This window comes from Falco cherrug, chromosome 5 (assembly GCF_023634085.1).
Source record: "Falco cherrug isolate bFalChe1 chromosome 5, bFalChe1.pri, whole genome shotgun sequence".
NCBI classification, from domain to species: Eukaryota; Metazoa; Chordata; class Aves; order Falconiformes; family Falconidae; genus Falco; species Falco cherrug.
This window is the reverse complement of record NC_073701.1, coordinates 91,397,615-91,423,428: the sequence shown is the minus strand read 5'-3', so window position 1 is coordinate 91,423,428 and position 25,814 is coordinate 91,397,615. Positions and strand designations below refer to the sequence as shown.

General features: G+C 38.6%; 1 protein-coding gene across 2 annotated transcripts in view; it reads left to right on the top strand.

The window, feature by feature from the left end:
- Positions 1-25,814, top strand: part of SLC2A13 (solute carrier family 2 member 13) — a 169,415-nt gene that overhangs the window by 58,742 nt on the left and 84,859 nt on the right. For both annotated transcript variants that reach the window (XM_055712362.1, XM_055712361.1), the window contains exon 4: positions 18,615-18,723. In XM_055712362.1, coding sequence (XP_055568337.1) covers positions 18,615-18,723 — 109 coding nt within the window. The remainder of the gene's footprint in view (positions 1-18,614; positions 18,724-25,814) is intronic.

Sequence of the window (25,814 nt, the reverse complement as noted above, 5' to 3'; positions counted from 1 at the left end):
ACCTGGAAGTGCCCACTGTAAATGCCCTGATGTTCTTTGAGTCAAGGGGGAGATCAGTTGCATTTTTGTGGCACAAGTAAACATCTTCTCCTAAGCTCTCTCTTCTGACATCAGCAAATCATTTTCCCCAAGACTGTCTCTTGAGAAGTTTTGTTTGTGATGTTTTGGTTTTTGTGTTTGGTGGTGGTTGGTTTTTTTTGGGTTTTTTTTTTTCTTTCAGTAAATTACAACTAGACTCATAACCACGAGTTTCTGCTTTCCCTTGTCCCAGTTCCGTCCTGGCTTTCGCTCAGCTTCTTTAAATGTGTCGTGGGTTTTTCTTATTACTGCGAAGGTTGGCTTGAAATATGGGAAGACTTAAAAGAATGTCATCTTCAGTCAGCTGCTATCAATTGAGCTCATCGTTATCTAAAGCCAATACAAAATCCTCTTTCCTGCAGTGTTTCTAAGCAACCGGCACCTGCTGCTGAGGGAAGTGTGAGATGTACGGGAGCTGAGGCCTCACTGGCTGCTGCGAAAGGGCCGGTGGCATCTGCAGGGCAAGGCTGGAAAGCAGGGACGCCTGTCTTGAGACCTGCCTTTAAGTGATCAGAAGATGCGTGCGGGTCGGTCGGAAGAAAAGCTATTGTCATCATTGAACAGCAGAAAGTAAAGTAATTTGTATTTGATGTGAAGGCTTGGAACTAAAACTATTACATTTAAAATGCACTTAAATAGTAAACAGTAGTCTTCCCTGAAGCTGGAAGTATGGATGCACGTTGCAGTAACATTGATAAGTTAATCTTCTTGGTGTTCACATTGCCGTTGGCTTAGTAACAATAATGTGTACCTAAATTTGTTCCTAATGGACAAGATTTGTTTCTTATTTGAATTAAAAACATGCTTATAGTTTCCAACAACTTTCAGTAGCAACATGGTAAACATGTCTTTAAACTGTTTAAAAAGTAAAAGCCAACTTATTCAACCTTTCCGTATCTCTGCTGACAAATCCAGTTTCACATTGTGGTCACTCTTTCAAATCCAGGTCAAAGACAAAACCAGCTGGAGGCTGAGTGTTTACATGCAGCATTGTTTTGGCAGGCACCTTGCAAATACCAGCAGACCTTAGTGCTGCAGAAACTAGAGGAGCCCTCAGGGAAGACTGCAGCTGGGGCATTTGCATCAGATGTGTAGACGTGGTGGTTAGGGACATATTCTAGTGGTGGGCTTGGCAGTGTTACGTTTACAGTTAAGAGTCGATGATCTTAACTGTCTTTTCCAACTTAAATGATTCTGTGATTTTAAAATTAGAAATTCTTTTTCCCTTGTGTATGTCAGTTGTTCCTGAAAATCCAGGATGCAAGAAGAGGGTGTAGAACATAACCAGCTCTCAGACCTTGCCTTTATTTTTCTCCTGCCCCTGCCCCAGTCCCCATGTTTTTTATCATTATTTACTAAGCTTGTCTAATAAAAAGATCTGCAGCCCTACAGCAAGGGATAGGACCTTGCAATTCTGTTGAGAAAAAAAATCTAATCTGTAGAGAAAAAAATAAAATCTTCTGTTTGTCAAAAGCTATCAACAATAGTGGTAAAGGACCTGAGATGATCCTCAGGTTTTAGGCGGAACTTGAAAAACTAGTAATGAGGAGGGGAAAAAATATCAGATGGGAAAAAGAATGAAACTGAAACCCATAGGGAGTTGCTGCATGATTAAATACACTGTGCTAGCATTACAAAATGCCAAAATAATTTTATCCTATATTTCTTCTACATTAATTTAAAATAAAACCCAATAGTTATTAGGAGCAGCTTGGATTGTTTTTTTTCCTAGTGTGGTTTTATGCAGAACCATTCCAGTTGCTGTCAGCTACTAAAAGATGCATTGACTGCATCTGCATTAGCATTTTGGCTCCCAACAGAAGCATAGCTCTGCAGTGAGTCTCTTCTCATGTCCCATCATCACCCCCACGTACTGTTTGTTCAGATAGCAAAGTGGTGTTAGTGCCCATGGAGTAACTTCCTTCAGGGGAGATGAAACTGGAGGTCCACTCCAGGATCCATTCGGTGTGCTCAGACTCCTGGAGACGTGAAGCTTCAAATCAAATCTCAGGGCAGCTCCTAACAGCCTGTGTGTGGCAGCGTTCTGCCTAGGGGGCCAGGCTAAATCTAATCTGACATAAAACCTACAAATTATGTGTTGTGTACATCTAGGGACCTCAGCTTCAAGTGACTTTGACCCCGTGATCCCCTCCTAGTGCGCTGCCTTACTTACTGAGAGGAACATGGTCATACTGCTTCCTAAACTGTGTGTTGCCCAGAGGAATTAATTTTCTTCACACGAGTGAGCTTCTGTGTTAAAATATGTTGTATAACTTAGTGTATGAGCATATTATTAAACCAAAAGATAATTGGGTGTGGTGGGTTATGTGTATCCTCCTCTTAACCCAGTTGAAGTTAGCACTTCTCAAAGGGGAAAGGACTTTATAGTATTTTCTGTCTTTAAAGAAACTACTTTTTGTGATGGAATTGATCTCCAAGTTACCATGCTATGACCAGACTTTTCTTGTAGTTTCACTTGGTGTATTACACTAAGTATAAATTTACAGTTGAGTAATTTTTGGTAGTGCAAATTATTAATTTGTGTTTTAGTGTGTCAGGTGCAGAGATCAAGTCCAATGGCTGTTACATCGCGGTGTTACTATATTGGTACTATAGTTTTACTATATTTGCTCTTAAACATCCACCGTTCTCTTTAGATGAAAATTAGGTAATTGAATGATGATTCCTGCAGGCATTCATAGGCTGGTAATTATTTTTGGCAAAACACTTGGAGGAATTGGTTTATGACTGCAGGCATACTTTGCTTTTTCCTTATTTACAGTGTTGCTATGAAAAATTACCATTGTCTAGCATATGTTACCCTTGTGCTGTTCAAAATAGAAAACTTCCTTTGTTGTCTGGTTTCCCAAAGTCAGAGAGCATGAGCTCATCAAAGGTGGCGTTGTTTCTATGTTGTAAACTTGATTTTACATCTGCTTCCTCTCCGCCCATGTGTTATAGTCAGGCAAATCATTCTCACCTCCACTCTCCACCTTCTGTGCTTGTCTGCTGGTGCTTTCATCCTAGCTGTGTAGATGCAGAACACGTATAGGTATATATAGGTGGAGAATGTATGAAGATGTGTCTAGGTGGGGGATGAAACTGGATTAGCTTCATAGCCTGCATGATCAGCAGTAGTGATTTCTTTCAGTGATTTAAGTGGCATCTCAGAGAATGCCAGCAAATACGAGGTCATTGAATGGAGATATTTGGAAATCCACCCTGAAGCGTAGGTGGCCCAAACAACAGCTTTCTTCCAGCTTTGCTCTCCCTCTGTTTTTGTTTACAAGTTTTCCCCGGACTTCCTGCCCCAGAATTTTTCCTTTCAGCCTGCTTAGTAGGTTGGTGACAGCTGGCAGAAGGCACAGTTGGGCAATGATGCTTTTACTGAGAAACATGAAAATATTTCTCTGGTATCCATACAAAGATGCAGATGCTTCTTATATCTGACACCGAAAATTAACTTCCATTGTTGCCTCACCCAATCGAATGCCAACCAGGCTGTTGTAACTTACTCATGGTATGAAGCAGTTTTGCCTGACAAATTCTAAATGGAGTAATTGCCCCCTCCTATTTTTTTTTTTTTTTTTTTTTTTTTTTTTTTTTTTGGTAGCAGGAGTTAGGACTTGATACTATTTCTGTTGGTTTTAGTGTTTCTTCTTGAAACATGTTTTTCTTAACAAGTTGTTTTGCCTCTGGAAGGTAGTTAAACATCCTGGAACAGTAGCTCCTGTGCATATAGAGAGGACATACATGTCTGGGTAAAATTTGCAGTTTGTCCTGAAGCCAGGGGAGGTTACCTGAAATTCCACCTATGCTAGTGATACTTTTTGCCCTCGAATCCAGGAAAACTAGGAGCTCGTGGGGAAACTGTAATGCTATTCAGTAACTAGTTGCTGACCACATTCTTCCAGTGGGATGTTGTGAATTGCTGTATGAAGTTTGTCTTGGGTCATGTTTGACTTAAGGTAGTGCACGTGTGCTTCTGAAGCCCTAGGTAAGGATTTGTGTTAGACCTAGAAACAGCTTCTTCCCTTAATGCAGTTTAGACTCTTTCTGCCTTTAAGAAAGAAATTTAAGTCACTTTTCTGAAATAGCGTTACAGCTGAGAATGTTTGCTGCATTTGTGCAAGTCATGATGTTAAAGTTGAAGCCTCAAAAAAATCTCAACAAGATGGTAATATAGGTGGCTTTCTCCAGGTGTTATTTCTTAACTCCAACAGATTTGGCCAGGAACGTGAGCAGACCAAAAATATGTAAAAAGCTTGTCCTAACAGCACCTTCCATGTGTGGCAATTAGTCTACCATGGATTTTCTTATTTATCTCTACATATAGATGTATATTTAATGATTTTGCTGCATGTGCCCTGGTGCTGCCGTAGTTGCTGATTCAGTTCCCATCACTGCTCTTTTGCCTCCCTGCAAAACTGAACGTTAGCAAATGGAATTAGGAAGCAGCTGAATGTAACATATTCCTGTGTAGCATCTTTAGGGACAGCTGGGATGACCTGAAAGCAGGTTGCTGGGACAGATGTGTAGGCCCAGGGACATAGCTTCAAGGTGTTAGTAGTGCCTGCAAAACCTACAGAATCTAAAGTTTGTTTTTAGTAGATGGTTATGTTGACTCTGTTATAATTATGATTTTCTGTTATGGTCTGTAGGGTGTAGGTAGACCAACTCAAAGTAAGGGATTATTTTGGTGCCAAACCATTTTTTGCTTATTTTTTCTTCAGTCTTCATTTGGTGACTAGGACGTGTTCCCTTGCATTCTTCAGTGCTGCAGGGCAGTTTGAGTTCCACAGTGGTTTCTGCCCGCGTTCAGAGCCAAAACCCAAAGTACCTGTTCACAGGGTGGGATGAGCCCTGAGTTGGAATCTTCCTTTCCTTAAAATAGTATATAGAGTGAATCAAAACTGTCTGTGCTAGAAGATCTTCCAGTAGAGAAACTGTTCTGCCCGGTACCAGTACCCAGTGCTTGATGTGGCCTCGGGGCTCTGCAGCAGCACAGCCGCTGGCTGCAGAAGGACCTCTGCCCTGGGCCCCGCTGTACCTAGCAGGTGACCGTGGTGGCAAGGGGCGAGGGACAGCTGTGCCTGCTTCTCTTGGAATTACAGCCTTGAGAACGCAGTTGTAGGATGGACTCTGCTGGTTTTGCAGTGCTGTCCTTGTACCAGAATAAGGAAATCAAACTTTGCCAAACAAAACAAGCTCAAACGACTCCTACTGCTAAACCTCACTGGGGTTTTGGTAGCAGCTCTCCACAAGGACCTTCTGCCAGCACACTGGTGTCTGTCCGAGTTTGTGTCTCCTCGTGTTTTGGTGGACAATAGTGTGCCACTGAAAGTCTGTGCTGTGAACGTTACCTAAACCCTCCCCTTCATCTTTTGGTGTGCCGGGGTTTTCTTAGTGCTTTGTTCCTCTCTGGGAAACAGTAGATGTTCTTCTGCGATAAACTGTGTTTCTTTTCGTATGATAATGTATCATGGTCTATGTGGCCAGCCAACGTTGTGGTGGTCCCGAAGCAGACCACCTTTGTGAGTGAAGCAGATGTGCAGTCTCCCTTTAAAGTTGGATTTTTTGAGTACTAACTCTGACCTGTCCTTGCCCAGGGTGTATTTGGAGATCAGCTGAACTTTCTGCATCTTCTAGGGAGTGTGTAACACTGTGACTACTTGATAGTTACATGAAAATATGTGTAAATCTTTATGAAATATTCTGGTTTTCCTGTGAGCCTTGTGTTTGTTCTTCCTGGCTTGCAGGCCAAAGCTTTTGCTGTGCTTTTTCTCACTACCACATCAAAACCTGTTTGCTTTTACTTTTAACACTGAAGGAATTCTGATGCTCCCTTCTTATTCTGAGACCATAACCCTCTTGCAGTATGTTTAGAAGTGGTACCTTAATGTTATTGTTAGTATCTATTGCCAAAGAAATGTCTGTTGACACTGAAATGGCTCAGATCACTGCAGGCATCGGGGAAATGACCAGTCACTTAAATGCTTTGATTTGAATGTGGTCAAACATGGTGATGAGGTGGAAATGTGCCCCTTCAGAGTGGCTGCTCTGGTGGGGCTTGGCTCCAGTCCTAATGGTTCTGTTTTGCTTGTGTTATTGGGGCTGCCTTGTCTATTTAGGACCAGCTGTAAGCTGCTGCATAAGACACACAGGTTTGAAACATGACGTCTGTCCAAAACTTTAAAATTCCTTTGTAAAATTTTTAAACAGATGGAGTTCAGTAGGGGACCACAAGAGGAGACGGAGATGCATTATTTAAATACCAGCTTTTACGTATATACACCCAGGTTACTGTTTTCTGAACGATGTCTATCATTTGGATGTTGTCCTTTCTTTTAGATGGTGGGTTAACTTGATAAGGGTATAAAGTCAGCAAAAAATCTACTCAGTGATATTCTTAAGGAATTCTCTCAGAAGTCTTGTATATTTTTGAAAAATGGGCTCAGTTCTCTAAATAATTTAATACACTCTTTATGATCTTCCTTTCTATCTGCTAGATTGTGAGGTTGCACAGAAGCAATGAAAAGATCCTTGTCCTGCATGCTTCTATCTTATAGCGCATACTTAACTGAGGGAAAAGAGATCAAGCATGATCTTATACTCTGCTGGGTTTTAACAGTTATTAGAGAATCACCTTTTAAAATATTTTGTATTTATAAAGAAACTGCTAATAAACATGGTATTTAGGCAATGCCATTCTGTCTCTATTACAAAGATTCTGAAGAAAATCAGAAGGATTTCCAGCTGGTGTAAGGCAAGCAGCTTGCAGATTAGATGTATTCCATAGTACATGAAAGACCTTGAACTGTTTGTTATGGAGTATTAATTCTGTTTTCCCTAAAACCAGCATCATGACATGGGAAGATGACTTTTGCCTGTGGTTTTGTGCAGCACTATATTTGTTGTTTGTTTTGTTTTGTTTTTTAAATTCTGTTTGATCTAGGAGCCTTTGTTCACCAAGTTAGTCACAGCTGATGATACAGGACATCTGTGTGTCATGCTTGGAAATTACTTTTTTAAAAATGATTTAGTGAAAGTAAGACCCATAGTGTATTATCCCATTAAACAACAGGCAAACAATATTTCAGCTATGTACAGACAATTGTACATAGATTCAGCTACTTACTGTCAGTCTCACTGACACGAGCAAGAATTACTCTTGAGGAACTCTCTGAAGTTTATGCAGAGACAGTCTCTCTCTAATTCCTGGAAATCAATGAGATTTGACTTCATGGCGAAGATATATTAAAGATAGTCAGTGCTTCTTGCTGGAGGAATTTTGTTGCAAGCACTGACAGCATTATAAAACAAATCAGAGGAGGTTACTAATCTGATTCTCCATAGGCTTTCTTCCTTGTGCAAATAGACGTGAACTGCTTCCATGCTGGTTTTGTGTTGATGCTAATGATCACATCTGATGCAAAATTGTGAAGAATCATACTTGTCATGTTAAGGGGGAGGTTTTCCCCCAGCCCTTTATCTTCAACTAGTCTGTCAATGTCCCAGGAAAGATGAAACCCTTGCACCCGACCAGCTTGTCAGAGCTTGCTACAGAGACTACTGGACAGCACATTATATCAGAAGGTGATTTGCCTGTCCTTTTTCAGGGATTCACAGTGACAGATTCACTTGTCAAATCAATTATTCAAGTTTCTGGAAACTCACGCAAAACAGAGCTCACCTAAGGATTTTTATTAGACAGATTTGTGAGAGACTAAGGTTCAATATTGCCGTTGATAGTACACTGACTGTAAGAACAAGCGTGAAACAGTATGCACACAAAGTCTAATCATTAATAAAAGCCACTTGGAGTTAAATCATTAAGTGCACATACAACATAGTACAGTTCTTACCCGACAGGTGTCCCTGTGGGGAAGAAGACAGGTTTGGCCCATCGATCGATCCCAAGAATTACGATGAAGTCTTCCTTAACTTTTCCCCTTCCTAACTTACTTTTTTGTTGTTTCTTTACTTCTAGGTGGAGCTTGAGTGACTCTAGTGATATATCCACCCCGTGACTGTAGTCACTCAAGCTTCACTGTATTTAGTCAGATTTAGGGACATCTTGTGCATGTACAGTGTGCGGATTATCATGCACATAAACACTCAGTGTAACAGACAGTGGTAAGCCAGTCGCTTTACAATGATCCAAATTATAATGTATAGTACAATCACCAAAATAAAAAGTAAAATCATTAGTATCAGCAGGACAGCAACAGGGTGAAGCATTTGGTTGAGAATTCCTGTAGTAGTCAGTGACCGTCCAAGAAGAATTTCCAACCACCGATGTTATGCATCTTTCTTGACTTGTTCTAATATGTGCTGTATTACTTTTACATCATGATGGACAGTAATGGGAGTCTTCTCACCATTTTCTTGAGCTCACTTCAGCAATCATTTCAGGTCCTCATGTTGCAGCAGTTTTCTTATTAGAATGAGATTCATTCCAGTGGGGGTAGGCAGCAGGATTTAAATCAGGGTATAATTAGATCTTATCAGTTGATAAGATATAACAGGAGCTGAATACATAAAACCACATCCTATAATCTCAACAAAATTGCAAACACAAAAGTTTGGGTGATTATTTGTACATACAGTGACATGATCGACAAGTATAGAATCACAGAGAGTTCTCATGCAGGCACATCTTCTGCCAGTATATATAAGCAAAGTTTCAAGGGTCTTGGCTTTCCTGGGCCGTTGACAGACTAGTTGAACATAAAGGATAGTGGGGGAATGTGACAATAAAGTATTGTGAAATACTTCGTTATGTCTGAAACTCCAGAGTGGCTGAAACAGAAAAATTCACGTAGGCTGTATTTGAATCCTCCAGAAATTGGAAGATTTGGAAACCGTTATGAATATCAGCTTTTCATAATCATTAGTTCTCCTGATAAAAACACTTCTTAGGTTCATAGCCCAAGAGATTATTATCTGTTCTGTGCATTTTTGTTTTTGCTACTGCAGATTATATCTTGCTGGAGCAGCAATTCCAAATCAACCAACTGCTGAAGTATTATCACTGCCTGAACTACTAAAGTGTATTTTAAATTATTACTAGTTCAGCCAGTGATAATACTTCAGCAGGTGGTTGATTTGGCCGTTTGTCCCTGTCTTCTGGATCGCAGACAAGAACCATACATCCACTGCACTGTGGATTTTTCACACTTCGGTAAAAATGGCCATGCTGTGTCAGACAAAGTCTGTCTCACCACCATTCTGTCTTGATAGTGGCCAGCGCATGGTGGTTCATAACCATGCTTTTGGGTTTGCCTCTGATATTTTATACAGGCCTTTTTCTGTCTTATCTTGGAACAGCCGTGTTTTCTATGCACGTTCATTTTGCCGCTTTTGATTTTATGAAACTTTTGTTGTAATCCTAGCCCCTAATGGTTTTTTTCCTCCAGCTTGAAAGACAGCGTACTTGATTTGTTGCTTTCATCTGGAGCTAGAGCAGTGGCCTGTTATGCTAATGAAGGCAGAATCATGCTAAACAGAGTGTTAATATTAGCTTGTTGTGAATCCAGACATAAGTACACTAATATGGCATAATTGTACATGCATTTAGTGCCCAAGGGCCTAGTAAAAATAATATTACTACTTCTGTATGTTGGAACTGTTCCATTAATTTGATTGTTCTTTTTGCCTTTTTCTCAGTCTTTCCTCATTTCTACCATATTCCTTTTTTTGACATGAAGGTGAGAAAGCAAAGAGGACCAGAACTCTTAACAATCATAGGATGGTTTGGGTTGGAAGGGACCTTCAAAGATCACCTAATCCACCTCCCTGCCACGTGCAAGAACATCTTTCACTAGACCAGGCTGCTCCAAGCCGCATCCAGCCTGGCCTGGAACACTGCCAGGGATGGGGCAGCCACAGCTGCTCTGGGCAACCCGTGCCAGTGTCTCGCCACCTTCATATGGAAGAATTTCTTCCTTGTATCCATTCTACTCTATTCTTTTATAGTTTAAAGCCATTTCCGCTCGTCCTATTGCTGCAGGGCCTGGCAAATAAGTCTCTCCCTATCTATCTTATAAGCCCCCTTTATATATTGAAAGGCTGAAATAAGGTCCCCCTTATTGCTATTTTACATTTCATACCAGTTATGGGAGTTATCAATTAAGTATCTTACACTTGCTGATTTCAATACTGATTTGTATTCTCTGCAGAGGTTATAAATTCAGGGTAAAAGCTGTCAGTCTAGTGTGACTGACAGGTTCTTTGTTAATGAAGCCTAGGACTGAAATTGCAAAAAGTGGTGGATCTGTTGGTGGTGGCATGGAGATGGCTGAGTTTTACAGGATTTGTATCTAAGGATGCTTTTCAATCACTGTTGTTTAAGATAACTGTGAAAACAGTACTATTAATACATATTGGAAAGCCAGTAAGGTTTTAACAGAAGTAGAAAGAAGTGCACTATCATGTAGGGTCATGAATAGTCTGTTAATTCTAACATTAAGGGTTTTTTTTGTTTTGGTTTGGTTTTTTTTTTTGACTACTATGAAGTCATTATTACTGGTTGTAATAACCAGTACCAGCACTAGTAGTAGAATGATGTAGATTTCATGTAAGGATCATTTAGATGATCTCTGAAAGTTGCCTAATCCAATCCCTCAACAAAGCAGGATAACTCAGAGCAGGTTGCTCAGGAAGTTTTTCAGCAAAGTTTTGACCATGACCCGTCTGCATATCTCTTTCTGTGCTTGACCACTTCCATGGTATGAAATAAACAGACTTCACACCTGGTCCAAATTTTCTGCATTCCAACTTGCCTGTTTGCCTTTTGTCCTACCCCAGCATACTTCTGAGGAACCTGGGTCTGTCTCCTCTTTGACCCTCTGGTGGGTGGCTGTAGACAGCAGAGGCTTTTCCCTTCCCCTTCTCTTTCAAAGCTGAGCAATCCCCGTTGTTTCAGCATCTCCTCGTATGTCGTGTGCTCTAGCCCCATCCACCTTGGTGGTTCTCCTCCAGGCTCACGCAGCAGTGTGTGTGCCACTGCAGCTGGGGGTCTTGCAAGTGCTGGGTAGAGGGAACGAACTGCTTCCTTGACCAGCTGGCAGTGCTCCTGCTCCTCCTCTCAGGATGCGGTCAGCCTTCTCTGCTGGAAAACATGCTGTTGTTGAGTGGTAAAGGTTGTCTTGGAGCCCTTTGTGTTTATGACAGATGGCTAATACTAAAACGTAGTAAAGGAGCTAGTACTCTTAGATAAGGTATGATCTTAGGCTTCGTTTCAGTGAAATGTTTTAACTGTGTGTCTCTCCTGTCTTCAGTGGAACTCAGCTTTGAGCTCAAGTTCAAATGCTTCAGGGTTTGTTTTTTTTTTTTTTTAAATAATGTTGAAGCACATTCTTTAGACTTACTATTTTTAGCTTCAAACTGGTCTGCTGTGCTGTCATCTATACATCCATTGATGGTGCTGTCTTGTTAGGAAGCCAAAGTTAAAGTATTTTAACGTACAGTGACTTTTTGATTTTTCTCCACTCTGATAATTTTGGAACCCAGCTGAGCTGTGCTGAAATGATATTGATTTCAAAACAGGTTTTTAAAGCTGTTTTAACGTAGACTTCATCTCTAATATAACTACTTTCCTTTTTCTTTTTTATGATGCTCTTATTCTAATGGCATCTGAATTTTAAGAAGTGAGAGGAGTTTTTCAGGCCCCCTAAATAAATAGTTCTTTTAAAATTTTTTGAAGGAGAATATCAAAACTGAATGTGCTATTAATAAAGTGTTTTTTTTTAAAAAAAAAGTGAACATGCAACAGATTGTATTCATAAATTCCCATGGGGACTTTAATTGACCTCCAGGCTCCTCTCTCAGTTCTGTTAAATTATCCTTTTTTCCCCTTCCCTTCTGGGAACATGCTGTGTCTCGTTCTTTTGGAGACAAGAAGTAGAAATTTGTTTTCACTGTTAAACTACTGTCTTAGGGCAGGAACAGGGATATTTCATTTGGAAACAGAGGATAGAGGGGGAAAATAGTATCAGTACAGTAAGATTTTTTGGCAGAAAATTGCAAAAAAGGTAAGGCTTGAGGAGTGTTGCCCAGGAAATAAAATGCAATAGCTTTATAGGTGTTAATACAGTAACAGCTGGAAAGATCAGCTTAAGACTAGGCTACTAACTGGGTTGGAGGGAACTCTGAATTATCAGCTTTTTTTGATGCTCTTATAATTGAAAAGCAGCACCAAGATGTTAAAAAAAAAAAAAAAAAAAAAAGGCACTCTTGAAACTTCCCTGACTACAATTTTCTTTTAAGTGTCTTTCCTCAACTTAAAATGAAAGAAAAAAAGCTTTTTAATACCAGATTGCTAAATGCTCTGCACTGTATTTCATTACTTGATGAGAGAGTGGGAAGCTCTTCAGGCTGTTAAAATGCTTGGCTTATTTTGGTTGTGCCTGCATAATGCTAGCTACATTATCTTTCCTCGGCTGCTTTCTCCAGCTCTAAGTGAGGGTGACATTACTGTTTCCTATGTGAAGTGGTTCTAGAGCAGACCACAAAAGGAAATGTTTGTTTGCTAAAACTATATTGCAGGCTCTAGGTATGCACAAGTCCGCCTTAATAGCTACTGTTTTATTTCTAAGGTGCTTGCCACAGCTAGAAGGAAGGCACAATGTATCCTTGCTTTTCTCTGTCTCTACACAAGTTTTCCTACCAAAGAAACAGGTAAACCTTCCCCTCCCTCATTCCCACACTCCACAGGTCTGGCAGCACCTCACTGGGGTCCCTCTTCCACCCGCGTGGACTCTCATGGGTCGTTGTGGCTGCTTCTCTCAGCTCCTGCTGGTACCATGTAAATGGCCACTCTTTGTTATGTTTGTTTGTCATGGTTTCTCCAGTTTTAAAGAACTTCATTATAGTCGTTTCTGTTTCCTATAAAGAATGTGTCATACAGAGCCAAAACGCACTCCAGTTTTTGCTTCCCTGTGTGCCACTGCTGCTTGTCCTATTCAAAGGTATTCTTAACTACTGCCACCTTTGTGCAAGTACTCAGTCATATAGATTTTCCATCACCGAAGCTTTATACCAAAGAATGTGGTATCAAGGGAAAGATATTTTTTTTTCCTTTTACAGATAAAAAGAAAATTGCTTTGTTTTCATGATTCCCAAAAGACCTACTCAACTTGCTGTCAAAACAAAACAAAACAAAAAAATCTTTATTCTTAGAGTTTCTGTTCCCAGTGTGTGGATTAAAAAGCTCATTTGGAGGGATCATTTATTTGAAATCTAGGTTTCCTCAGCAAACAAAAAAGCCCTTTCAGTTCATCTAGGCATGGAAAAACTCCTTACACTACTTAGTTCTTTAGAACCATAGTGGTTATGTCTAATTAGCTTTTATTTGCTTTTAGAGCAGGCTGTCTTGTTATACCATTGGATATATTTGCTGTGGAAACCTGAAAAATAGTCACTTATTAGGCAAGCTGACAGTCTTTTCTCATTGTTGGCTCATTGGGTGCTATGCCTTAAAAAAGAAAAATAAATAAATAAATAAAGACTCAAGCAAGCAACCGTTTGAGCTTTCTCAGAGGATTAGAAAACTAGATGAGGTAGGGAGGCTTCCTGTAGTGCTGGGGGTGGTTCTTCCAATGTTACTGGAAACATTGTGAGACAGTGAGGAAGAGCGTGGTATTTAAGTAAAACTGGGTTTTTTTGTGTCTACTCAGGATAAATCAGTTTTGATCTTAAAGCTACTTCCATTTGCTTGTGATTTGGTAAATTTTACAGAAAAGAAAAATGAATGAAGTTGCTACTTTAGAAAATAATCACGTAATAAGCTAGGAAAGCAAGAGTATTTGCTTTAGTATGTCATTTATATGCAGAAACTAATAGCTAGCTCCTGCTTTAGAGGAGGAGTCTTAGGTTGGGGAATGTTCTGCAGATGATAGAGACAGCTGGGCTGGAAGCTGGAAAGGCAAACCAGTGAAATGGTTTCCCTCTCTGTTTTTTGTTACCCCAATCACCAGCCCTCATTTTTTTGTCCCATTACTGACTGTAGAGTGGTTCTTTGAAGACGTATCTAGATGGAAGAGAAGGTTTTGACTCTCAATAGGACAAGAATGGGTCCAAGAAACTAATTTGAATGTTGAGCTTAATTGATGCTAAACTGATGAGTGACTGTCTTGTGGCTTGACTGAGCCTGCCTTTTTGGAAAAAGTCCTCTACAGCAAGAGCGTAAAGTGCTGGCAGGAGCCCTATGTAGTTTTAAGCTGTTGCTACAAGCTGTTACCTACATTAGCTGGCAAAAGAATGTTTGAACCTGCAAATGACTTTGGCAGGGCCCAGTCTTTAACCGTAGTTTCCTGGCTGTGAAATTTTGCCAGGTGCTGTACTAAGAATTTGAGGGATGGGGGATCACAGGGCTTCCAGGCACCAGATGTCTGCCTGCATTTGCTGGGGGATGTTTAGGTTGGCTTTATATCTATTGACAATATTTTTATTTTTCCGGAAGTGTATGCAGTACATTTTCAGAAGGAGATGCTGAGACATCATTAATACCTGTTCTGCTTTTCAGCTTTCATTATTTAAAGTCCTTTTAGAACTAAAGATTTTTTTGGTTTTTTTGTTGTTGTTTTTGAAAAGTATCTGCATCTCTTAGTTGGTAGTGGATCATACCCAAGCTCCTATGATTGCCACACAATCCATTTTACCTACAGAGGAAAATCAGAATGCCTTACCAGGTGATTCACAATTTTTAAACTTGACTGACTTTGTGAGTTAGACCTAGTAATAAGAATAACAGCTAAAATATAGGAAGCTGCTATTAAAAGTTTCAGATAATCAATGTAATGTTTGGAAAGTATTGCTCGCTTTTCAGAAGTAATGATTTGGCAGGAACAGCTCTTGCTCCGTCCCCTGTTTAGCTCAGTGTAATCTAATAAGGTTTTTTTGGATGTGAACCCAAATTTCCAAATCTTTTTATGGCCTTTTGTTTGTAACCATGACTGTCTAGTTAGGTGGACAGTTTAGACCAGGCTAAGAAAAAGCCAGTTAGGTCACAGCAATCCACTTTGTGTATCACCATGTAACGTCACCTTCTACAGCAGCAGTATCTGTATTTTTCCATTGCTCTTTATCTCTTGCTGCCATTTTGCACACTCACTAGAGCAAGCTGCAGCTGCCCTTTACTGTAGCATATTTTGAACTCTTGTAAACATATACATTAAGGAAATTTAGTTCAGATAAAGTAATTATCCGAAACCGCAGCATAAAAAGTCCAACAGAGTCTAGTCACATTAAATTAGCCATAATATTAAGAGGTCTCATCCTTTTGACTTCATTTTTATTCATGGATTAGAAGAAGGAAAACAAACATCTTGGTGGTTTCTCAAGTTCAAGTGAAGTGGTTCAAATGCAGGAATGTTTCTAAGTCTCCTAACTGAATAGAAAACAACAGCAATTAAGGCAGAAGTATCACAAACACAAAATACCGCCTTTTGGAGACAAATATCTATTTTTTTCCACTGTAAAAATGCCCAAATGTTTCATTTTCTTTAGTGATGTATCTTTTGCATCATCTGTTTGCCTCTACTTCTGTAAGCAATTAAGTTGTTCCATTTTTTAAAGATCTAATGATTTTACAATTTTGTGCTATTCTAATCTATTGTAATAACTGACAGCAGATGTAATGGTTATCAGAAACTCCTGAAGTACAAGTTCCATTTTCAGAAGTTATTTTCAGAAGAAAAAATTATGTAATTCTGAAAACTTGTTTTGCTTTTCATTTTTTGGTTTAGACCCATTCTCTGTTGTTAACAATCATGTTTTGCCTAGAGTTGTTTATTTTTAAGATGTCTGTAATATATGAACTCAACAGATGATGTATGGCAGCACTGAAGATAGGAAAACGCAAAAATAATATAGTTAGTTTTAGGGCTAGAGAATTTCAATAAAAAGTTTCACACTCATTTTCTGTTTTAAAAACAGACATCTCTCAGCCAAAGTCCTTCGGATTTTTTTTAGTGCAGTTTGTAAAGCTCCTTTAATATAGAGATTAAAGATTTCTTTTATTCCTTTCATTCCATTTATTGGTTTGTAAACCTGAAGGCTGTGAATTTTATGAAAGAAAATCCTTTAATTTTGTGCATGTCTATTGATATGTGCTGTTGCTATGGTACAGATTTGGAGTGAAACTTTTAAATCTCTGAGCTGAACCACTATGATTATTTTTAGCATAATTTTTCTGATACAATTAATCAGAAATATGAAAAATTCCAAGTACTTACAGAATTTAGCTGATTGGATGCTCTAAAGATCTGAAGTCTAAAGTTCTGAAGTAAAGGTCTAAACTTTACTACGTGGTCTTAACATTTCTGCAGGGCCCCCCTTCAGGCATACAAACCGATCTGTGTGGTGAAGTTCTGTTGAGAGTTCGTGACTCCCTCTGAGCTGCAAGCCATTGTCTGAGAACAGCTGCTTTAATTTCTGAGCCATTCATTTTAATGCCTTCTTTCCAATTGTTTTGTACAATGCCGTATTGTGAATAGAGTTTTATATAACTTTCATCAAATAGCTGAGTGGATCAGGAATTGTTAAAGACCTTGCATCAGTTCCTTAGGACATTTCTGCTTCCTTTCCTAACAGCCCCTGCTGTGGAGTTCCAGCTTATTCAATGAGCGCAGTTATTGATGGTGGACTTCAAGATTTAGGTTGGCTGTAAGGTCTTTTCAAGGAAAAGATGGATTTTGAACCCCATTAAGGACTTAATAAAAAGTTTATGACAAACAGACGATCTCTCATAGGCTTTCAGCAGCCTGGGTTCATGACAGACACTACAGAATTAGTTGCCAGATAAAGGTTTTTAAGCCTAAAGCCTCCGTGCTTAGGTGTGATGCCAAGTAGGAAGCCCTGAGGGCTGTTGCTTGTGAATTTAAGGTTCATAGTTGCATTTGTTAGTTAATCTTTTTTTCTTTGTGAAGCTTGGAGGTGAGGAGAAATCCATGAATATGTCCAAGCAATGGACTGCTCCTAGATAGCAGCGAGTGCTGGTTTTGTTGGGTTTCCACCAAGGAAATGCCATTTTAACTACTGAACCCTTTGATACATTTGTCTACCCAGTGATGATATATCTTGCTTGAGAATATCTTACCAGATAACATAGATTGGCTCTGTTTATCTGTCAGTTGATTTTACTCAGAGGCATTTTGAAGGTAGCGATGTGGCTATGTGGCAGGACAGGTGGGACTCTGTACTGTCAGAATGTTAATGTTGCTTGGAGACCAGCTGGAAAATTTTTCAGGCTGCATTCCACTATTTATAATGAAGAAGCAAAGTTAAGTGAGGATACAATGGAAGATATGAGTTTGAAATACCGTATTTTTTTAATGCAAGTAAGTTTTTCTTAGGCAGGTCTGATTATCTTTCAATGAAGAAAAAGTTATTTAAGCCCCCCTGTTGAGTTCCACTTTTGAAGCTGTTCACATATCGTCAGTTTTCTGAAGTTTTAACTCTCTGCATGTAAATTGTTCTTCACTAACTGGCCCATATAGGTTTTTGTGCTGTATCCATACATTTAGTATTTTCTGTATGTTTGGGAAAGACTTTGAAAGTATAAAAATTTAGATCCTCTTCACCACCCTTTTTTTTAAAAAAAAAAAATATTTATGGCAACTTTAATTTATGGTCTTGACTTACACATATTGTGATCTATATTAGGTGTTCTGATTGGGTATGCCTGATGTGATAAGCGGTACAAAACATAGGATTTTTCACCAGACTATGTTCTGCACTAAACATCTCTCTGGGCAGAAAGAAATTCAAGTGAATAATGGTATCAATATTTTTACATTTTTGCCTGATATCATATAGCCGTCTGTATTACTTTTTTTTGTAGGATACTTTGAAAATCAAAAGTTAACAGAGAAGAAAACTTTCTCTGTTTGCCAGAAATTTTTGTTTTTCTCTTCATTAGGAACTGTTTTCTGTTTTTTGAATGCAGCCTCATACCATTGCTACCAAAGGTGTGGAACAAATTTAATTAATTTATGCTCCCTCTGCTGGCCTTATAGCTCAGCAGAATAGATCTGTCCCATACCTTCAGAGTACCCACACTTGCAACCGGTTTGTGGAAATTGGGTCTTTGGAGGACTAGGGAGAACACTATCAGCAAGACCTAGATCTTCAGCAGTGAGTAACTGCATTTCTGAAACAACCTCTCAATAACAGTGGGAGCTTCCAGAAAGGAAATAGCAACGTTACTTTGTGATAACTGAATACATTCGGATGGAGCAGATGTGCAATCTGTTAGTATGATAAAGCAGAGCTGTACATTTGCCACCGGTAGTATACACTGTGTTTCGGGGTTTTTTTGCCTGGGCTTCCTGAAAATCATCTTTGTAGTAAAGTGCAGAAAAGCAGAACTGACATGATCCAGTTCTTAAAAAAATAATTTAAATAATCCAAGTTTGTTTGAAACTAAGGTGCAAAGCCTGTTATGCCTGGGAACATTGTCTTGATAGCAATCACTTAAGAACTATTATGTATTCTTTTGTGTTTTTTTTTATTTGTTGTTTGTTTTTTTTAAGCTGGACCTGTGATCTGCAGAATGCTAACATACCCTCCAACTCGAAGAGCCTTAATTGTGGGTTGTGGTCTGCAGATGTTTCAACAACTGTCAGGGATTAACACCGTCATGTATGTATTTACTGCTTGCTTCTCTTTATAAAATATTAGAAAAAGACAATTAGACCAGTAGCAGTTGTAGATGGGCTTCTGGACAAATCTGAAATGTAAAAAATTGAGTGTGAAAGCTGGAATGCTGGTTTGGAATCCAGATATTGACATACTTGTTGTCTCAGAAAATTGCTACAAGAGGATGTTAGTATAAGGGCAAACATTTATATACAGATGGGAATGCAAACTGTACTCTGGGAGATGCGTTATTTTATGTTAGGCTTTATGGTTAAAGCTGTGTATGTCTAGGCAAGAAAGTACAGTTATGGTTTGCATTTGTGTGCAAATAGATAAAAATACGGTGAGGGTTAGACTGTTGACCATGTAAACAAGATGGAACATTACTGCCAAGTGCTAAAGGAGGTAAGATGCTGTGGGAAGAAACATTTCCTGTTATTACCTGATTCTGTTGTGTGTATGAAGACTCAGTAAATATAGAGTGAAGAACAATATATTGGATTTTCTGATAAGCAGCCATCTCACAAGAGAAGTAGCTCTTGAAAAATGTGCAGTGCACAAGACCTAGTTAAAATGAAATTACTGTTGAGCTACCTTACAAGGGTAACCATAATGAATACCATTTCCGTATTGTTTTAAGAGCAAATGTAAAATATATTGCAGTAACATCTTACAGAGAGAGCTATGCCTAAGGGAGCAAGCTTGTTAGGAAATCATTAGGATAAAGATTTTAGTGATATCAAGAGCTACCATATTAAATGTTAGAGTAAATATCTGCCATCTATCACAAGGGGGGGAGGGGGAACCCCCAAACTCAGTCTTTTGAAATCGCAAAGGAGGGAAATCTGTAACGGGTAAAAAGAGACTTTATTACAGAGAAATTGTAACCAAATGTGTCAAAGGTTTGGATGCAAAACTGGTAAGATATGCATAAAATGCAGAAGGCAGAGAAAGAGCTCTAAGAAATTCTTCAGGCACATCGGAAGCAAGAGACCTATTAGTCTCCAGGCCCAGTAAGGATCAAGACATTGTGAGAACACTAGCAGAAGATAGGTCTTTAGCACCAAATCTTACAAAGATTCTTTTTAACTTTGTGTTAATTTTAGACAGTATACGAAGCTTGAACAGGAGCTTACTTAAGATGTCTCAGATGGTCTGTTTCAAATTCAAGTGTTATGAGAAGAACTTTTGGAACAAGCTGATGAAAATGAGTAATAATGAATTGCCTGGACTAATCAGGGTACACCCAACAGGTCTGGAGTAATTCGAATACATAATCACTGAATTTGGAAATGTAGCATAATCTGCATGAAGCTACAGCCAGAAAGCTTTATTTCTGTCCTTATAAAAATTAATTAAAACTGTCATATAATCAAATAAGATGATGTGTGGTTATAAATATGAAAAGTGAACATGTACGTGGAGAATATAAAATAATAAAGAAGAGCCAACACGATTGTTGTAGACAGATTATACCTTGCCGACTGGTTGGATGTGACTTCATGGTCACATTAGAACTACATAGCCCATGTGAACTAACCATCCTAGTTCACGACAGCTGCTACCAAAGTTTCCTGAAGAAACCAGATGGTCACAAAGGTAAGAGAGAAGCCCTCTCAGGTAAATAACTTTTTAAATAGGAAGGAAAACAAGGATAGGAATAAAAGATCAGTTATCACAAGTCAAGAGTAGGCTCCTACAGGGATTTACAGGGAGTTCTTTCCTGCTTTAGTAAGTCTGTGAAAGGGGCCAACCAGCAAACTAACAGCTTGTACTCGTACACCATTCACCCTATTAAGACCCCAAATCTGTGAATGTGAACAGTTGTGGGAAGATAATACAAGATAACAAATTAATAAAATAGTAAGTGCATTAACTATGCCATATTATATAATAATGCTTGCAGGAGGAAACTGGCAAACTAACATGCATGGCAGTCTAAATTGTTTCTATTCAAAAAAGAGGTCTTGAGGTTGCATTATAGTTCTATACAGACATCGTGAAGACATCCATGACTGATCTGGAATAGTACAAACAATTGCAGGTGTCCTTTCTTTTAGTAAGGATAAACCAGATTATATATGGGGAAAGAGATACTTGTATTTGAACAGGACGGTTAGGACTCTGCAGCTTGGAGAAGAAACGAGTTCAGAAGAAACACAAGAGGCGTATAAAGCTACTAATGTTATAGAGAAGATGGGGAGAGAGTGATTATTCATCGTTTCTTATAACACAGTTCCTAGCTCTTACCCAGTAGTAGGTCTAAAATAAACATTTTTGCATTCATAATTACATAGTGGAACTCATTACCACAGGATGTTACAGATGCCAAATGTAAAAGTAAGTTTATAAGTTACTTCGGGAAACTTAAATAATGAACATTATTAAAAGGTTATTAAACATGATGTGGATGCAGCCTCTGGCCCAGGACAGTCACTCTCACATTTTTGTTCTTACTGTTTTAGGATGCCTTATTAGACCACAACAAAAAATTGACAGTTCACAAGGTTTACGACACTGGCAGGTTGACTTTTGTTTGTTTAAACTTTATTTTGCGTTTTAAAATCTCAAACTCCTTTCTATGTAGGAGGCTTTGCAAACAGTTTGGAATTGACCTATTTTGCTTGTGGATGTGTAGGAGGACAGAATTACAACTATAAAACATAGTTGAATCTTAGTTTTAAAGTAAGAAAATGCCTATAATAAACACACGAAGGCACTGTTGTTAAAGGACTGGCTTGTAAACCATTTTCAGTATCCAGTATATTTTAAATAATCCAGTATAACGAAATTTTTAGTTGTCAGATATGCGAGACAAACATTCTCCTATGAAGGGACATTTTTCAAATGTAAGTGAGCAGCTGGCTATTGATGGTTTGCTTACGTAGAAGTTGATGATTGCTTTTTAATGCAGTAATTAAATGGTACCTTAAGGAACTGTCAGATTGTATTAACTCTGCAAACACTTTTTTTCCTCTCTCTAATATTTAGTTGTGTCATTCTGGGATTGCTGTTCTGTTGCAGCAGTGAAACAGGCAGTGGTTATGGTTGGAGATTGTAAGATTATGTGAATTGTCCTTCAGTAGCTTTGCAAATTCCTTTACCAAAAAGAGGCACACAAGATGTTTTGATTGTTGGTGTTCACTGTAACTTTGGTGCTGCTGTGAGTCCTCTTTTCCTGGTTGTCCCCTTTCTCCATATGTATTTCCATGGGACTCTTCTGCACTGTGACCAGTTAACGCAATTGGCCCTGACTTGTTTTTATTTTCTGGCTTGAGGCTTTCCACTATTTCTGATATAAAAGCATTTGTTAAATCTTGTATTTTCCTGTAAGAAAGTGAGGCCATAGGAGGGAGTTTATGTGTCTCTGAAAATCTCATAAAAAATAATAATCAAATCACCATGCAGGAAAGTGAAATGAAAGGAAGAAAACAGTTGTGGAATGATTAATACTTCCCCAATTTGTATATGCTTTACTGAGTAACTCTTCTATTTAAGAAAAGAAAAGTTTGAATCAAAAAGTATGAGTGTTAGAGGCAGGAAATTATACAGAGGAAATTTGCAGGGGCCTAAAAATAATCACTGAGTGTACCCAGTAATAGAAGAGATCCTGAAAAGCAGAAAAATACCTACAAGAAATATATGGAGACAATGATAAAAGCTTCCATGCTTAAGAGTTCAGAAATCTGTTACATATTTTCTGATTGAAAATTGGATATCAGTAGTGAAGCTAATGAGAGCAACAAAGTCTATGTGTAGTTGGATTTCTCTTGAGGGTGGGAAGAGGAAAACTAGAAGTATGTTTGTAAGGATTGCTGAGGACTGTGCTCTGTCCACCTCATTGTGCAATAAACTGATCCAGTTTTTGCACAGAAACAGTTTTATATTGTATTTGCATCAGCCATGTATGTGCATGACATCCAGCCGTGAGGAACCAGAAGCCCTCATCACAAACAAGATGTTACTGAACTGGTGAGAACAGCATGCAGAGCAACCTCTGCATTGAGGAGGTGGATCTAAAAGAGAAAGTGAAATGTAAAAGTAGGCTAAGGAGATTGTGACTCGCACAGGAACAAATTCTAGCATGATAAATTTAGTCAGTTAAAAGAGTAAAGCTCACTGATCTATTGCTTTGGTTCCTTTTTTTTCCTAAGAACAGGGGTACTACTGCTGTTGATAGAGTACCTGAAGTAGAAAAAATGTTTCCTTTTTCTCATGGCTTTTGCCAGCTTAACTGACCTATAAAAGATAAAGCCATACAGTTTTAGACAAGCATCTCTCACTCTGGTGCAAGCAGTCTGGAACAGTTTAGCTTTTCAGTTTCTTATCATTCCGGTATTTTTTCATCTTTAAAATGGAAGCTCACTGTTTCAAGCCTGGAGCCACAAATGTGGGTGACAGGAGACTGAAAAAGGCCCTGTGAAGGAAGTTATATTCCAGGAAAGCGGTTTTCCACAGATTAGCTTTTAAATAGTAACATATCCCAGAATTTTGTTCAAACAGCAATGTGCAGATATTTTCAAGCCCGCAGTGGCCCATAGTTAAAACCTGGGGGAGGAGGACCATTTTAAGGTAAAACTCGAAGCTAAATTTCCCCATAATTTTTTTCTTTAAAAAAGTAAAACAGTATTTAAATGAGAAAGAAATTCCTTTGTTGGGGGTGGGAGGAAGAGGCATCTTGAAGGATTTGACTGTTTTGGATTGTTTGGTGAAAAACATGAATAGAACACATGGATGTTAGCTACCTGCTCACGTTCCTGCAGGACTAGATCTTCTGAAAATGTTTCTGGTACTGTGCAGCTTCATTGCAGTCAAAAAAAACCCCAAACTATGGAGAAGAAAGCTTTTGGAAAAAATCCCAAGTTATCTTGGATGCTGAGCAGTAATTTAGCTGTAACTGGAGGGAGTTCAGTATTGTCTTGTCAGAACTGCACATAGGTCGTGTGGCCTGTGCTGGAGTCCCTGCTGCTCTTTTGGGGAGTTGCTAGTTTTGAGTGAGCTGATGGATGTTCACACAGGCTGCCCGTGCCCTCAAGACCACAAATCTGAGATAAGATTTGAAGAGGCAGCTGTAGATCTTTATTGTTCTTATTCTCACGGAACTTGAAGTGGACTTGAAAGCCAAACAAAATATTTTGTTCTGCGGTTGAAACACTAAGCTTGATATGATGCTAATTTTGTAATTTGCCATTATCTTTTCACATTGTGTTTGAAAAGCTTTCTGCCTCAAAAAAGTTGTATAATGTGTCAATAGGGAGACCTCATGGCCTTCAGTGTTTTTGTTAAGCTTGCTTTTTTGCTCTTGTATGTGATCTGTTATTCCTAATTAATAAAGTGGGGTTTTATTGTTATGATATACTTGAATCTCATAAAAGTTAAGTAAATCCACATGTGAAATATATTGGTGTTTGGATTTGGTCCACAGATGCTTTTGAGCTCTAATAGTCTTGCTTTTTTAATCTGAGCAAGCAAACAAAAGAACAAGAAAAATGAGATGATAAAAATAAGTGCCTTTTTTCAACTGGCAGGAAATAGGGAGTGGAAGAAAATACTATACAGAGAAGTAAAAAAGCTCAAAGTAATGAGAGAGTAAAAAAAATAAAAGAAAGATGGAAAAGACAAAAGAGTACAAGAGGAGGTTATGTAACAAGTAGAAATTGAGGGTTTGAAGATAAATGAAGAATATTGAAACAATTAACATGAAAAGTGAACAAATATTGTGCTGAATATAAATGAGAGAGTGAAAGAGACAGGAGTGGGACTAGGAAGAAACCAGGATACTTCTGGAGTTTAATAGAGGCTAGAGAGGAGTTCAATGGAAGTAAAGCACATTTCCCAGCAGCTTTAGTTGCTGGGCCTATTGTGCAGCAATTGCAGAGCTGGAACCCACCAGGAGCCGTAAACCTTCGCTTCAGTTCGCTGAAGCGAGTGTGCGGCAGCATGTACCTCTCTGTAGCCTTAGGACTGAGCAGTACTCATAGCAGCACTTGGTATTTCTGCTGGACAGGGATGTGTGATTTAACCCCCAGAGGGATGGTGGAAGTCAAGACTGAGAAACTTGCCTTTAAATCCCAGTTTTTCAACTTTTTAAAAATAAAATAGGTAGCATAGGACAGTGACTGGAGGTAAACCTTTCAGGTTTTTGTTAAAGATTATTGAATAAATGTTTTGTGAGTTACAGCACAAGTAGTAGCAACCTTCCCTACTCTTTCAGCATCAACAGCCATAGACATATTTATAATGAACAAATTAACGTATTTACCAATTATGAAAGATTAATAATGAATAAGTTCGTCACTGAAACGAGACTTTGCTAGAGCATTGACTGTTCATTTGGCTATTGGAAAATAGTTGTTGAGATCTGTAAGCAAAAGTTCTACTAGTAAAACATAATGGTGGTTCACATTTTTCTTGCAGTTTGTATTCAAGCACTGAATTTTAAGGTTGTATACATTTCTATTGTGTTCTCTGGCTGTGCATTTTAAAACAAAATCCAGAAAGTAGCATACTTTATTAAAAATAAAAAATTAAAAAGGGAACAAACAAAACAAAACCCAAAACTCACACAATGCTGAAATGTCATCCAAGTTGCACAGCAGTTCCTGAAAAACACTATGTCTTTTGTTGTGGTCTCCACTTGGATTTAAATTGGGCCACAGTATTACCAAGCAGACTGCCATGTAGCCTTTATTTTTGCATGGCCATAACTTGTTGCCTGTTGTTCTTGACTACCCTCAGACCCAGCTGTGCATTAAGTCTGACTGAAGGAGGGACAATTACATTAATGTTTCTTCAGATACGAACTTTCTAATGTTGTCAGGATAATTGAGAAGTCTTGGTAATTGGCAAGTCTAAGTTTTCTCTGATGACTCCATAACATTAAGACTGCTACCTGCTTAGGTTTTCATCCTTCCATATTTTTTTGTGAGTAAACAGTTTGTATCTTTCTTTTAAATTTTTCATTTTCTCCTTAGGCTTTAGAAGATGAGTAATAAAAAAAACCAACAACCCTGTGTTGCAAATCCACTTGCTTTTCAAATAATAACCCATTTAATATTTTATTAGGTTTTAATAAATCCATCCAATAATGTTTT